Source organism: Meles meles, chromosome 1, assembly GCF_922984935.1.
Source record: "Meles meles chromosome 1, mMelMel3.1 paternal haplotype, whole genome shotgun sequence".
NCBI classification, from domain to species: Eukaryota; Metazoa; Chordata; class Mammalia; order Carnivora; family Mustelidae; genus Meles; species Meles meles.
In genome coordinates this window covers 116541545-116553579 of record NC_060066.1, presented here as the reverse complement: position 1 = coordinate 116553579, position 12035 = coordinate 116541545, and the positions used below count along the sequence as shown (strand labels likewise).

General features: G+C 45.2%; 1 protein-coding gene across 1 annotated transcript in view; it reads left to right on the top strand.

Moving 5' to 3' along the window:
• VANGL1 (VANGL planar cell polarity protein 1) overlaps window positions 1-10090 on the top strand; it is a 52896-nt gene extending 42806 nt beyond the window's left edge. The window contains 1 exon segment of the mRNA XM_046010191.1: window positions 2968-10090. Within this exon segment, the coding sequence (XP_045866147.1) occupies window positions 2968-3228 (261 nt within the window). The 3' untranslated portion in view covers window positions 3229-10090.
• The last annotated feature ends 1945 nt before the right edge of the window (window positions 10091-12035 follow it).

The window sequence follows — 12035 nt, the reverse complement described above, 5'->3', positions numbered from 1 at the left end:
GGGTTTCCATATTTGATTAATAATCCCTCTTCTAGAATAAGCTCTCAGCACAATCAGATACATGCACAAATAATAATGAAGTTGATTTTTGCAAAGTGATCTGGAATAAGTCCAAACTGGACATAACTTAAAAGTAGAATGGTGGTGGGGTGCCTGGGTGGCTCATTGGGTTAAAGCCTCTGCCTTCGGCTCGGGTCATGATCTCAGTCCTGGGATCAAGCCCCACATCGGGCTCTCTGCTCAGCAGGGGGCCTGCTTCCCCCACCCCCTTTCTGCCTGCCTCTCTGCCTACTTGTGATCTCTCTCTCTGTCAAATAAATAAAATCTTTTTAAAAAAATATTAAGTTACCAAAAGCAGAATGCAAAAAAGTATGAATAGTTTATTTCCAATGAGTACAGTATGTGTATATACTTGCTTGTACCATGTAGAACAAAAGCCATTGTTTTCCTTTCTTCAAGATCTTTTAGTTCCTGGTTGCTTTCATTTTCATTTAAAAAAAAAGTATACTTTTCTAAATTAAAAATAACTGATATTCTTTGTGTAGGAATCCAGGCATTAAAGAAAAATATATTGGGGATGCCTGGGTGACACAGTCGGTTAAGCATCCTACTCTGGCCTTCGGCTCAGGTCATATTCTCAGGGTCGTGGGATCAAGCCCCATGTCACGCTCCATGCTCAACACAGAGTCTACTTGGAATTCTCTCTCTCCCTCTCCCTCTGCCTCTCCCCCCTCTGCTCACACACACACTTTTTCAAATAAATAGATCTTTAAACAAAGAAAGAAAAGGAAAAGGAAATTATAATGTGCAAAGGGAAGTTTCCATTCTCCTCCCCTAAAGTTTTTGGTGTGTATGCTTTCAGAGGGGTGTGTGTGTTTAAAGAAGAAGTGGGAAAAAAGTAAACCACAAATGGGTGTTCATACCAAACACACACACACACACACACGGGAACTTGGAAACTTGCTTTCTTCACTTAAAACTATCTCTACAGTGTTTTCCCCTGTCAGTACTTCCAGCTCTCTGCCCTACGGTTCTAATTCATTCTCTTTAATAGCTGCATCTTATCCTGCTGAATACCGTGATTTGTGTAACCGGTGCTTATGATGCACATTTGGATTAACGTCTTTCAGTAGTTTAAACCGGGGCTTGGCTGTTTTTGTTAATCAAGTTTTATTGGAACACAACCCCACCCTTTTATTTCCATATCATCTATGACTGCTTTCTCTCTACACAGGCCAAGTTGAGCAGTAGTGACAGAGTGTGGTTTGTGAGGCTGAAAATATTTATGTTAGAGAAAAGTTTGCCAACCGCTGGTCTAAACAGTGTTGCAGCGAGTATGGTTTTCACATACATCTTTGTGTATCTGTGCAGGTATTTCCAAAGGAGAAATTTCTGGGAGAGGAACAGCTAGATCAAAGGTAGAGATCCTGCTGAATTGTTCTTCCATGGGATGTTACTCTTTCACACTTTGCCTCTGGGATACGATTCTGTTTATTTCCCGCACACACTTGACATATTGGGTGTTACCATTCTTTGTACTCATTGCCCACGTAAGAGGCCAAAAAAAAAAAAAAAAGTTTGTTTGAATTCATATTTCATGAATTATCAACGTGGTAGAGCATCTTTTGTTATGTTAATTTTCTATGAATATTTAGTATCCTATAAATTATCTTACTACTTTCAGTTCTCTCATTGCTGAGTTGTTTCTTTTTCTTAGGATTCATAAGAGCTAATTTTATATTAGAAGTGTGTTTAGGCATGGTTCTGCTTCCTGCCTTGGAATATAGGCTTATGGATCAGAAATAATATAGTTGGCAGCAGCAGTGAGGTGTGGATGGAAGGGGATACCATGTAGAAACTGTCCTTGACCTGTGTCTAGGACCAGAGTGACAAATCCCAGTATATCCTGACTGAATCACAGACTCGCTTTTTTTGTCTCTTTTCTTACAACGAAACCAGCGTCTATTGATTTAATACACACACCATTGAGTTCCTATTATGTCCAGGCACACTAGAAATTCAGATTTAAAAAACAGTTTCTGTCGGGGCGGGGCGGGGGAGCGGTAAATTCCAGTGTGGGGGACAAACATGCAAGTCTGCAGCGATCCTCAGGAAAGTAAATGTCATGGGGGAGTCAGGCCAGCGATTATAAGCACCTGGAGGAGGCTGTGTTAATCTGTCCAGAGGTTCAGGGGGTGGTCTGAGGAGAATTGGAAGGCCCAGGAGGAACAACAGACACCAGTGGGTGGGGGCGGGGGGGCGGGTCGGAGACCTCCCACAGGTAAGCACTGCTGGAGCAGGGGACTCGTGAGAGGGACGGGCTCATGGGCTCTGGCACCGCTCCGGCCTGCCTGTGCCCACTTGATCCCACAGGAAGTCATCATTGCCTGCACTGGTTGGGCTTACTTCGTGCCATTAGACGGTTAGAGGCAGCCATGTCAGCCTCGCTGCCGCCCCACCAGGAGCTGTTACAGGGCGGTCAAAGGACTTGTCCAGCGTCACACAACCCGTGAGTGGCGCAGCGTGCATTTTTGCGCCTGCGTGCCAGAATATCCTACTTGCTCAGCTTCCGCTTCCCGAGGGCCTCTCTGTGCCCTGCCCTTGCTCTGCGGAGTTGTCGGTGGGGGAGCAGGCAGGCCCAGCACAGGTACATGCGGTGGCAGGCGCCATGTGGGGCCATGGCTTGGCCGCGCTGGTGCCTCGGAGACAGCCTCCCCGCACACAGAGGTGCCAGCCACCCCACCAGCCCCGCTTCCTTGGTGGAGGGGAGTGACGAAGTCCGCGTAGGCCTCCCTCCGCAACAAGGACTCCTTTGGGAGGGCCTGTTGGGAATACGGCCCAATGAGCCAGGCTCCGTCTTGGTTTGGTGGCAGACGTTTTCACCGGAATAAGGTGGGTACACCGCTGCCGTCACTGCCCTTGACGCGGGCTAGTTCTTTTCTCATGGCCTTTCCCCCTCTTTTTCAGGCCTTTCTAGAACGTTACCTCAGCGCGGGCCCCACCCTGCAGTATGACAAGGAGCGCTGGCTCTCAACGCAGTGGAGACTGGTTAGTGACGAGGCTGTGACGAACGGACTGCGGGATGGGATCGTTTTCGTCCTGAAATGCTTGGACTTCAGCCTCGTGGTCAATGTGAAGAAAATTCCATTCATCGTCCTCTCAGAAGAGTTCATAGACCCCAAATCTCACAAATTTGTCCTTCGCCTACAGTCTGAGACATCGGTTTAAAAGTTTTATATTTGTGGCTTTATTACAAAAAAAAAAAAAAAAAGAATATATAGATATATAGGTATATGTATACCAGAGGGGCATCTTTTTTTATTATTCTTCTTCATTGCTGACTGACACTGGCAGATGACAGACCAGTATCCTTCAACCATCCGCACTTTACTTGGAAGGAAGCAGGGGATGTCTGCCCTGGAAAAAAAGCGACTGACGACATCTGACTCTTGTGGATGGGACTTCTCGAGAAGCTGTTCCCTGGTGTTTTGCGACAGCTGTAAACCAAAGCGGAGCAGGTGGCCCTCGGGAGCCTTGCCTTTCAGTGGCTAGTCCCCGCCTTTCGTCCAGGGCCACGTCCTCCTGTTGCTTCTGGCCCGCCCCCTGGTAGACCTCCTGGGGGATGCGTCTTCATTCTGTTTCGGGAAACCAGGCACGACATGTCCACATGGGTGCTTGTGTACGTGAACGTCCAGTAACACTTCACCCACGGGAGCCACCGGCCCTTCCGGAAATACCTGCCTTCATCTTTGTTCTTTGTTGCCTTAGGTTCTACTGAGAAAGGTCACAACGAAAAATGTGCACTATCACTTGACAGCTCTAAATGATTTTATTTTGTTTTCTCCCCAAGAGAAAACCTACCTGTCCTGTTTCTGACCCTGTTTCCCTAGGTTTGAGCAGATGGCCCGTTCCTGACCCCATGATGGCCTGCCCATCTCCCTCTATCTGCCTTCCCCTACATGCACCGCACCCCCACCCGGTTGGTGGCCCTGGCCAGAGGAGCCCAGCCTGCAGAGCTGCCCAGGACCCGGCTCTCCATGTGTGCTCACAGGCTCTGTGCACTGCCTCCTGTGGGTGCTGTGGCTTGTTTGCATAGGGAAGCACAGAATGCCAACCAGGTCGAACACAGGGACAGCCAGCCTGCCAGATTGTCCCTTTTAGGCTGCAGCGGGAGCCCCTCTCCCAGTTCTCCTCTCCACTGCTCGCAGGGACCAGGGGGAAGACTTACACCGCGACTCAGGGACTGGCAGGTGCGGCTTGGAGCCTCTAATTTCCCGGGGAGAGAAGTCCTCACAAAGCTTTGTGGCAAGCTGCCCTGCCCAGGGAGACCAAACAGTGCCCACTGCAGTGACAGCTGCTGCTGTCCAGTCCCGATTTCTGACCACCATCACTGTGCAACTCAAGACCTCTGCCACTTACTACCAGGGAAGGGGCAGCTTCGGCACTGGTGTTGGAAGTCCTTGTAGTGGTTGGTAAAGTGGAGAGATGGAATGGGTAAGCAGCAGAGCTTGGGGAAAGGAGAGGGAGAGAGCCGATCTTAGGATCCTGGGGGGCAGGTGGTAAGGCTGCTGGGGAGTTCCTGTCTGTGCCTCCATTTGCCTTCCCGTATCCATGGCCGACCTTTACAGAGTATTCACCCTTGCTTTTCCCAGGAATCGGGAGTAGCCAATCACCTCACATTAGACAAGAAGGACACTGTCAGAATGCTCTATGTGTTTGCGAGCACCCTTCCTGGTTTGGGAATTCCAGAAGTGCTGCAGTATTTGTGTATCTTCTTTAAAAGTCAAAACAGGCTTTGGATATTTGTAATACACCTGTACCTGCACAAGTAAACAGCACTCTTGAACCAACAGCCTGCTGCTCAAGCAGATGTGTTGGAACAGAAGAAAGGAGGAGCCAGTCGGTGTGGCGTGGAGCCAAGATGCACTATGTTAACTGCGTGGTTCTGTTTATGGAAAACATACCGTGGAACCATGGTGCTTTTGTTCTTAGTTTCTGAACTAGACATTCCTTATGCTGATGATGTCTTTCTCAGGAAACATATTTTGGGAGATCGGGCAAGGAATGGTAAAAGCGTATGGGACTTCGCCTGTGTCCCGGTTGTCATGCCCCAGACTAAGTGTGTCCGAGGTTTCTGCATCAGGGCACAGCTGCTGGGAATGCTCTTATAGGTCATATACAGAACACGTGGTTCATGGCGACACTATTATCTGCATTCTAAAATACTGTGCTTCCAGCCCTGTCTTAAGTTACCCGATCAGAAGGGGTTAAGATGGAGTCATTGCTTTGGTGCTGGTATTCCCAGCAGGGTGAAGAAAGGTTTAAATTAAGGAATTTATTTTCTCTCTACCCCTTCTTCCTCTCCCAGTCTTTGCATAGGAGAATGTCAGACTTTCTGAAATTATTGTTTCAGTTTTAAATTGGATATCGATTTTTTTACACTGACTTTGTATTGAGTCCCTTTTGAAAGCCTAACAAAATAAAATGCAGGATCTTTGTATAAAGCCTTTGCACTTTCAAAATCTTGATGATTTGAGTTACTGGTGCAGTGGAAACAATGTAAATGGCATTAAAAAGATTTAAGGTTTCAGAAAGCTGCATCACCCAATCGAAAACGATGCATTTTTATTTCAGTCCTTGGAACCAAATCAGCCATTCTTTGGGAAAGAGGATAAGCTGCCCTAGGGCTTGTAAAATATATGAGACTTAACAGTGGAGGGGGCAAGATTTCATTTGCCTTAAATGTTTATAGATTTTCTATAACTTTCAACCTAAGTTATTAAAACGTGACTGTTAAATGTTCGGAGTAGAAGACCCGAATCAGGAGCGCCTGCCTGAGATCACTCTCTCCCCTGGTGGTGTTTTAACTGGTGGCTAACTTGGGTTCCTCGGTGTATCCTTCTGAAGGTGGTGATAATTTTTAATCATACATGAACTGAATGTTAAAATGTCTGCATGTTTTGAGTTGAAAGGAAAGTTAAGGTTTTATATCTCCATTCTTTGCGTTATCAGTGAAGTCGAAATGCAGAATACCGTTGCTAAAGTTCACCCTAACGTAAGCCCTTGAGAAAATGCTTGAGCACATTTTTGCCCAGCTGTCATCATCCCCTTCTCCCTCTGTCCTTCCCTTTCGAATCTACAGACAGGACGAATTCTGTGCACAAGTGGGTGGAGGTAGCTGGTGCCCCCTGGGTGTGTTGTGTGTTTGTGTGCATGCGCACATCGCACTGGGTTCTTTGGTGGAGTTGGAGCTCCTTTTCCGTGGGGAGGTGGTGGCTGGGCTGGTGCAGGGGAGATGAGATGGGGTGTCCCCCCGACCATCACCATACTTGAGGCTTCTCTTCATTTTGCATGCATGTATTTCGAAAGTGCTGTGGCTCTTTGGCAAGCCCCCTGCCCGTCGGGATGGCAGACGTCATTACCCTGCCCCTCCTCACCCACCCCACACCCACACCAGGGGATGTGTTAGTCACATTGAGAAACCAAGAGAATGGGGTCCTTGGTTCACACCCCCTCTGGCTGAGTCCTGCTGGGCTCAGGACTCAGGCTCCCTAAATAGGGACACATACTTGTTGGTGGGTATAGGTTTCCATGTATGTGTGCGTGGCTCTGAGTGTAATTACCAATTATATGTTAGCCATCTGAACATCTGTGTCGTCTATCGCTGGTGGGTGTCATGTTAACAGGTAACTTTCGCATGTGTCTGTATGGACGAGTCTGTGTTTCTACCCTGTGCCCTATGGCGGAGAGATTTCCTAATGGCACCCATCTTTTGGAAGGCTGCTCTAAAGCCAGTTTACTTCTCCCTTGGCTCCTTTTATTCCTTTCCCTCCATGACACTGGCTTCTCCCCAGGAATAAATAGCTTTAGCAGAGAAGAGTCTTCTGGAAAGCTTGATGTCCCGCAGGCAATCCATTAGACTCTTGCCTCAGGACTCTATGAGGTGAAAACAGCAAGAATCAGAGAAAGGTCAAGCTCTGTCATAATTATTGCTCCAACTTTACTACCCCGAAAGCCTTACTACATATTTCTCAATGTAACTTAAAAATTGAGCTTCACAAAGAAAACCATAAGACTGATGACTAAAAGTAGCACAGAAACGTTAACATAATATTTAAGTAGTCCAGCAGAGATCCTTCCTGCGATTATAAAGTGATGTAAGTATTTCTGGGTAGCAATTATGCTTTATGGATCTTGTTACAAAAAAAAAATAATAAATCACTACTGTGAATTTACGATGTAACCTTGTCCTATTCCATCATAAATAAAATACGAACTGTTCTGAAGCCCATAGCACAGTCCTTGAATGGTGTTCAGTGCAGCAGTGAACTGAGGTAGTTTAGACTCTACGCTGAAGTCGGTGTGTTGTACTTTAGCCAAGCAGATGCTGACGCAATCAGATTTCAGGTCATGTTTTTGACAAAATGTATTCTGTTAAAACAAGGAAGAGAACGGTAGCAACACACATTTATCTGGTATTGTTGTGTGTTTGGGTGCTGTTCAGAACGTGAAGTCCTTTGAGGCAGGGCTCTCTCAACTGAACAGGTGAGGAAGGGGACCATCAGAGAGGGGGGACTTGTCTCGAGTCTCATGGCTCCTAAACGGGATTTCAAATCTAATGTGATTCTAGCCCCTTGCTCACTGTGCCTTGAGGTGTGATCTAAATGATCTGGCATTTTGGAAAATGGGGAAGGAACGTGAGGACACTTAACCTGAACTCAGAACCTAGGGTGAGGGTTCCTCCGAGGTGGTGCTGGGATCCCTTCTGTTCTTGCACTTTGCACCAGAGCTGTGGCCCCCAGGGGAACTTCTCCAGTATGCTGGCAGATTTCTTAGGATTTCTAATTGAAAGAACCTGAGAATGCCCCTCCCCCAGAAAACCAGCCCCGCCAGCACCACACCTACTGATAGACCCTGGGACTATGGCTCAGCAGCCAGCCTTTGCTTTTGCCTCTCTCATCCTCCGCCCTGCCCCTGCTGGCTTGGGCAGGTGGGCATCTGGGGCTTGGGCATAGGGAACTGGGCTGAGGCAGACCTGGACTCTTCCCGGCTGAGGAAGCCTCTTGCTGGTGCTCGGTTTCCCTGGCTAGGGCGGGAGAGGGAGCACCTGCAGGCCCAGCCCCTCCAGAGGTCTGGAACAGGAGTCCCCTGGCCTCCCTCCTTGACCTATGTGTTCTCAGCAAGCAATTGCAGCCCACTGTTTTCCCCCACATTTGCCCTCAAGAGTTTTAACAGACATAAAACAGAAGTCTGAAAACACGGTTTTCCTCTCTTCCGAGGTCTTTAAAGTTTCATCCTGTTGTGCACAAACCATATTTTTCTGTACTGCTGTTCACTTTGCGTGAAACACAGGAAAACAAAGATGATACATCTCTCAGCATGCCTGCTCATTTGGAATCAGGACAGATTTTCAAAGGGTAGAAAGGGAATGATAAAACTAATAAAATAGAACCTGGGGACTCTGTGACTCTCCGTTGCCAGGCCCTGTCCCATTTCTACTTAGATAGCCCAGTTTGCTTGTTTCACTTGTAAAATAAATCTCTTGAATGGGTTGTTTTCAAGTTCTCCCAACAGAACAACAGATTTCTGACATCTTAAGCAGTACCGGGAAAGTCACATCCAATATGACACTAAAAATCTACAATTTGTATAATTTTTATATATAATAAATATCTACAATTTATATAAGAGAAAAAATCTTACAATTTATCTTGCAGCTTGAAAACACCATTGTTTTGTCTTAGTGGGATAAAAGTACTTACTCATCTTAAGCCTGGGGAACAAACGTGACAAACCCCAGACTTGTAAGAGTGTCTTTGACATTTCTTTTGGCACTGAAATAATTCATAAAAATATTTGAATGTACAGTTGTCTGGTTTGTGTTTGCTTATATTTATCGGTGCTTTACCTTGTCCTGTGAGCTTTCGTTCTGAAGGAGCTGATCACTTAGGAGTTGTTAAGACCCCCCAAAAGCCCAAAGCCTAGGGAAGCTTCCTCTCTGCGGCCCAGTGACTATTGCTCAGGGAATTAGCAATGGGACCCAGGCAACTGGTCTGTGGGTGACAAGTCTAGTTTAACTCAACATCATAGGGAATTTAGACAGTTGCACGTTGTCACCATTCCAGGGCCAGGTAGAAAGAGGTGGCAGTGGCTTTTCATTTGCTACTACCCCTCAGTCATAGAAATAATGGAATGTTCACTTAATGTTGTTCATTATTTTTTTTATGCTGTTCATCATTCTTAAGAAAAAGGAATGCAAAATTCCAACGGTGGTGGTAATTCCTTATTTTTATGATGGATTCACTGTGGGCTTTAGTTATATATAGCAGACTCCCCCTGAGACCCCTGAGTTACGACATTGGCCAAATGTGATTTCCAAGCAGTTGTTTATGAGAACAACTATTGTGGAGAGTACAGGATGCTAGCCAGAGTGAGGATGGGTAGATACTGGCTCACTGGGGTGATCGACATAAATCTCCTTATGAATGACCAGTTCCTCAACCACGATGCTAGGGAGAAGCCAGGGACACCCGAATCAGGTCTTCTTCAGAGAAGTTCATTGGACAACTGCTTTTGTGTTGAAAGAACTTTTCACTTCTGGATTTCGAACCCAGAAAGGTCAGTGACAAAATCATCTGATGATTTTCTATCTGATGGACTCAACACTGTTTGAACAAAGATGTGGCCAGAGGTCTTTGTGTTCTTTCTTAGTAGTTAATACTGCACTTTATAACCAGGAGGGGCAGTTCTTGTCAATCTCTACTCCAGTCACCATCTATGTAGGAGAAAGTCTGAGTATGATTACCTGCATAAATGGGTAGTGGGCCCTGTTGAGGCATTTCAAACATCTAAATGAATGACTCTACCAGCAACCATCTGCGTCAGCACGTTTACGAACATTCATATGGTGTATGGTATGAAATGTCTTCTCGTTGTGACATCCAACAGTAAGAATGTTAACGTTTACAACTGACATCGCATACCTGGCAGCCAAGTTATTTGGTCCCCTTTTGGGTCCCCCATCCCAACTGACTGTAAAACATTTTACATGTTACATTTTTTATACCGTACAACTTGAAAAATAAACTGAAATCTCAAATTGGATTTTGCTTCTTTTTCTCATGTGATTATTTCAATCCAAAGGGTTGTTTGCTTTTTTAGGGAGGGTTTTCACTCTTGTATAATTTTTATACCCTCTTAAAGACAACCTGTCAAGGGACACCTGGGGGGCTCAGTTGGTTAAGTATCCGACTCTTGGTTTTAGCCCGGGTCACAATCATCAGGGTCCTGGGATTGAGACCTACACTGGGCTCCACGCTCAGTGGGAGTCTGCTTGAGATTTTCTCTCCATTTGCCCCTCCCGCTCATTCTCTCTGTCTCTCTCTCTCAAGTAAATAAATATTTTTTAAAAAGACAACCTAACAAGTTTCTATGAAAACCAAGCTAATTGTTATAGATTGAATCAGAAAGTGGATTGTCACTGTAACAAAAACTATCTGTTGCAATCATTTTATGCTCAAGAGAATGTTTTAAATGAATAGATTCCTGAAAATTAAAATCTTAGGGTCTAAAAATGAAGATGAAATGGGCCTTTTGAATAAATTAGCAAGTGAATAAAGGTCTTTGAATCAAGTAAAGAAGAAGAAAAGTGTCAGACCCTGGATTTGTGAGTGGGGGGTGAATATTGGATTGTTTTTGTGAGTGGCTCGGTAATTCAATTTTAATTATTGACTAATTTAAAAATAGGTCTGTTTAAAAAGAACTGGATAGAGGCACCTGAGTGGCTCAGTGGGTTAAAGCCTCTGCCTTTGGCTCAGGTCATGATCCCAGAGTCCTGGGATCAAGCCCCATATCGGGTTCTCTGCTCAGCAGGGAGCCTGCTTCCCTTCCTCTCCCTCTGCCTGTCTCTCTGCCTACTTGTGATCTCTCTCTCAAACAAATAAATAAAATCTAAAAAAAAAAAAAAGAACTTGATAATATGAGAAAGAAATGTTGGCGGGGTGGGATGGGGGCATCTGGCAGGCTCAGTGGGTGTAGCATGTGACTCTTTGCCTTATGAGTTCAAGCCCCACATTGGGTGTAGAGGTACTTGAAATAAAATTAATTTTAAAAAAAATGGAACTTGGCTTCTACTACACTCAGCTATTTTTTTTATCTGCATAGATTACTGATAGTGCACAAATTCTTACCTATTCCATGGACAGGAACTAGAGAAAGCAATCGATTTGAAGATTTATTGTATAGATTACTGTAAACTGTTTCCCTGGGCCATTGGCCATGACGTGCATAATTTATATCTGCAAAGCAAACCCTGCTAGGGAAAAGATTCACGTTGTCTGCAGACATAAACCAAGGACTCTTCTCTTTTTCATTCATTACCCGTCATATAGCTATAGAGTTTTGGAAGAGTTTTTAGACAACCGGATGATAAACGATCAGATTATGGAAGTGGAGCAAAGAATATCAGGATGGCACCCATTAAGTCACTGCACGCACACTCAAGGCCAGAGACAGCCCCCACCCCCCTACAGCGGCAGAACAATGGGCAGTATCCCAGGTTCCAGGGAGACTTGGCAATTCCCTGTCAGTGTCAAAACATTGTTCAAGCATCTTCTAGGTAGGTATACAGGCTAAAGTGGACATGGAAAAACAAAACTATACTTGACCTCTGGCTGTGTTCTCTGTATTTACATCTGAATGTGTAACTGAGGTTGTGAGAATTTTAATAGTTTAGACAAAAAGATGATAACATAAGGTACCTGAAAGAGTTTTCTTTTCCAGATGTTTGCCCAGGCCTCTGATCTCACCCACTCATTTTTGCCTTCTGGGATCTGCATTTTTAAACAATTGAACATTTTTAAACAATTGAACATTTTTAAACAATTGAACAATTGAATATTTGAGTGAATGAGTGAACGAGAACAAGATGGCTTACTCTGTGTGGAAGCTACCACCTATACCCTAATCATATATGATTATTTTATGGGAATCATTGGGATTTTGAAGGATCCTAGGGTTAACAGTAGGAATTCTAG